This window comes from Charadrius vociferus, unplaced genomic scaffold (genome assembly GCF_000708025.1).
Source record: "Charadrius vociferus isolate BGI_N301 unplaced genomic scaffold, ASM70802v2 scaffold455, whole genome shotgun sequence".
Taxonomy (NCBI): Eukaryota; Metazoa; Chordata; class Aves; order Charadriiformes; family Charadriidae; genus Charadrius; species Charadrius vociferus.
Genome location: NW_009648550.1, coordinates 3,124,175 through 3,127,853, shown reverse-complemented (window position 1 = coordinate 3,127,853; position 3,679 = coordinate 3,124,175). Strand labels below are relative to the sequence as shown.

Here is a 3,679-nt window from a genome sequence, read left to right as displayed (position 1 = left end):
GAAAAAACTGTGTGACTGGAACACCGCTGCACTTACACTGAAGACATTGATACAGTAACATCAAAAAAAATACAAGGAAAGTATTATTAGTAGCAGAAGTACAAGTATAGCTATACTGTAGTGGTATGTTTCATCAGTAAACGCAAGCCTAAATATGACAGATATAGAAGGACTAGCGGTGTCAGAACTAGTTTCTTGCGATGATGCTGGACGATCTGTAGTTAAGAGTTGATTGTGTTTCTTTTTGGATTCTGAGAATATTGCTTGGGGGTCAAATGGTGGTAGTTCTCCGGCAGTGTCTTTCTGCAGGACAAAAAAAAGAAAAGTAATAATAAACTTAATAAGTGAGTGAGTGTGAATTGGAAAAACAAAGATGCCAAAGTTGAGATCTAGATATTTAAGTTATCCTAGAGAAAGCAATACAATTCTTACAAAGTCTTAACTCTGGAATCTGCATGTATAAGTATATTGTATATTAAGTGCATAACATTAGGTATGATTAAACACCTTCTAAAGAGACATGCTCTATATTTATTACTGAAGTCAACAGCTGAAATTCTTCTGTATCTTAAACTTGTTTCCAAAAAATGTTAATATATTAAATCTTTACAGTGTTCTTGCTAATAAAGTTTTAGCCTGGGAACCCTAGACATTACTCTGAAGCTTGATTTGCTGTTTTAATTTGTGTAAGTTTGTGCACTTCCTAGTGAAACTGAAGTTCTCCTGATTTACCACAGGTAGCATAAATATGCTAGTAGCGCGGGTTTTGTTCTAGTTGGATAGGGTAGGGTTTGGGGTTTTTTAGGTCACCAGAAGCACTGTCATCCTTAGATTAGCTTTTTGATCTCCATGTCTGAAAGGAATCCCCAAACGCTATGATTCCGTTTCTCACATATCCAACACTTGACCGTATTTTCCACTGTCCCTTAGAAAAATTTCCACCTTTGGTTTCCTTTCCATAATCCCATTCACAATGTTATTTTTTAACAATACATCCCACTTAATTTCAACCCCAGCAATACAGTTTTCTGGGTGAAAATTCATAACCTAAATTGTACTTTAATAGACATTTCCTGTCTTCCTGTTTTACTCCTCTTTCATGTCTGTTTCCTTTTCTTTAATGAAATATGGGCCCTATCTGATAGAAAGATACTATTATGTCCAACATAAAGGCAGCCCATGGGTTTTTTCTTCTCTGCTTTTTGTTGTTTCCATATTATTTTCTAGATGTTACTTCTGTCTTCCTCATTCTCTCTTTCCCAGTTTGTCACCTGTCCTGTCTCCCACAAGCATCCTACTCCTCTTGGGCAGGTGTTCCCCTTTCAGCATAAAACTGTTTCTCATTTTAATTCATACCTAAATTGTAACTGCTTTCCAGCAGCATTGGACTAAGCAGACCCACTCATTCTTTCGTTGTCCCAGCTATGTGATGTCTTTCTGAATGTACTGCCCCAAAAGATAAACCAGGGAGAAAGAGGACTTTCCCTCCAAGCTCTGTATTCTGACCTTTAACTGCTTTGTCTGTTAATGTCAACAGGTTGGCCATCCCCTAAGTGTCTAACGTACAGTAACCAGCCCAGGCAGTTGCCTAACCGAAGTGTTTGGAATTGCTGTCTGGAGAATGCTGGGGCAGCCTCTCGCCACTCTAGTGCCTGCATGAACCATTGGTTTTTTCCCCGCTTTGTGACTGAAGAATCCTCCCGAATTTTCATCACCTCAGTACTCTAAACCTTCCTATATAGCTTTCTTTTACCAGTCTCCTAAATTATGTGAAAGGAACTGAGAGGAAGTCTGCAAAATGAAACTAATTCAATCCTGCCTTTTTTCCTTCTCTAGTTTCTCATTCGAATACCTCAAATGTTATCTGACAGCCATTTTAACTCTCCCCTATTATGCATAACATTCAGTAAATACCACAGAACTATTCTACACAGATGCAGCATTATTAATCATATTGGAATAGCAGCTTTTCCTTTATAAAGACTAAATCAAAACACAAATATAGTCTGAATACTAGACCAGTGATCAGTCTTTCTGTAAAAATGTACTTTTCCTTCTTCCCACAAAAAGGAGGGAAATAGAAATCCCCAGGTTACTCTCCGGTGCCAAGATCTACAATCCATACTGTGTGCTTGCTCTTCAAGTCAACAGGGGAAGTTACAGCAGCTCTTTTTTTTCCCTATGTCATGTTGGAAACCTAAATGTGGCTCTCTTTCCATATCTACTTCTTTTTTAGGACTACAGTAGCTTTTATACAATATACAGGAGGAAAGAGATTTGCTACGGTTTTTGCTAATAGCTTTTAAATTTTACAGTTGTGGTCTAGGAAGTAGCACTGGAATATCTTTGTAGTACAAAGTTGTATTTGTTACTTTGAGTCAGTGTTGTGTCAGGACTCCAGCGACTTTTCAGAATCTGTCTACCTTGCTATCAGCCAAAACATCTCCAACAATTGTTCTGCTCACCACTTCACTGCCTGATGCTCTCAGATACAGCTGTGCTTTTTCTGCTTCACTCTCCTACCTTGTACCGGAGTCTCCCGGCAGTGATCAGCAGACTGCTTGAAGCAAAGAATGTTGGATTAATAATAAAGCTACCTTTAAAGTTGCATTTTTATGCTTATTAGAAATTGTTCTCATTTAACAAGTTATTTTTCTATATGAAAGAAAAACGGGGTAGAATCTCTTTCTTGTAATATGCTTAAACTCCATAGTAAAGGAGCACAGTGTGATTACTAAGATGTACTTTATTCTACACTATTTTTCCTAAAACCTTGATTAATTTTTTTCAGCCATTTTTTCACGTACAGTGGAAGAGTAAGACTGAATACATTCATTCAACCCTTTTATGCAGTAAATTGCCAATATTATGTGAGGTGAGTTAGTTAACTACTCAAATCCTCAGATTAAAAAGTCAAAATTTAAGAACTTAATTAAAGAGTGCTGTGAAGTTTCCCACTACACAGAAAAGGAAACTACTGAAGTAAGTTTCTACCAAGAAAACAACAGGGTCCACAAAGGGAGACCAACATTTCCCAACACTTTTATCTGCACACTGCTGGACTACTCAAACTGCAGTGTTTTGCTACCAAACTATAGAAGAAACTGGAGTGTTAGTTTGCTAATAGTATGAGGAAGCAACTAAACACAAACTTTCAGTGTTTGTGACAAACATCTAGTTTGCATACAGTTAGTTTAGGCTTTGTTTGTGGTAGTGTGGGTTGGTGGTTTGTTTTTTAAACTTATTTTCAGAAAAGCTGATCTTTCTTTCACAGGGTGCTCTGACTGTTCTGAGGTTACCCCAAAAACCTCACCTCCTGCGGGTTGTCAGGCTCCTGAATCGTTGTGTAAAATTTAATTGGCTTCTCCTCAGCCTGGAATTGCCGGCGTGTTACCCGAGCGTGGGGCCTGCTTAGGCAGTTACCTTCTTCCTCTTTCACCTTGTTTTGCTTCTGTTGCACTGGTTTTGGTGAAGGCTTCGGTAAGTGAACCTGTTGATATACAGATAGTAATGCTATTTGCTGAAAAGAATTCAGTACTGTTCAAAATTATCACAAGTACCATTCCAACACCTGGACCTGTCAGGTTTGAGACAGGTAAGGGTAGTGCCCTCTTTGCGCTTATTCTCTGGGCGTACAAGAAACTTGGGAGTTTTACATTTGGAATAACGCAAGCCAGTA

The 3,679-nt window shown here is 38.2% G+C and overlaps 1 protein-coding gene across 1 annotated transcript in view; it reads right to left on the bottom strand.

Moving 5' to 3' along the window:
• Window positions 1-60: 60 nt before the first annotated feature.
• The window catches only part of VRK2 (vaccinia related kinase 2), a 45,726-nt gene continuing 42,107 nt past the window's right edge, over window positions 61-3,679 (bottom strand). Inside the window, exons 12-13 of the mRNA XM_009886071.1 lie at window positions 3,314-3,490; window positions 61-303 (exon numbers count right to left, since the gene is read on the bottom strand). Coding sequence (XP_009884373.1) covers window positions 61-303; window positions 3,314-3,490 — 420 coding nt within the window. The remainder of the gene's footprint in view (window positions 304-3,313; window positions 3,491-3,679) is intronic.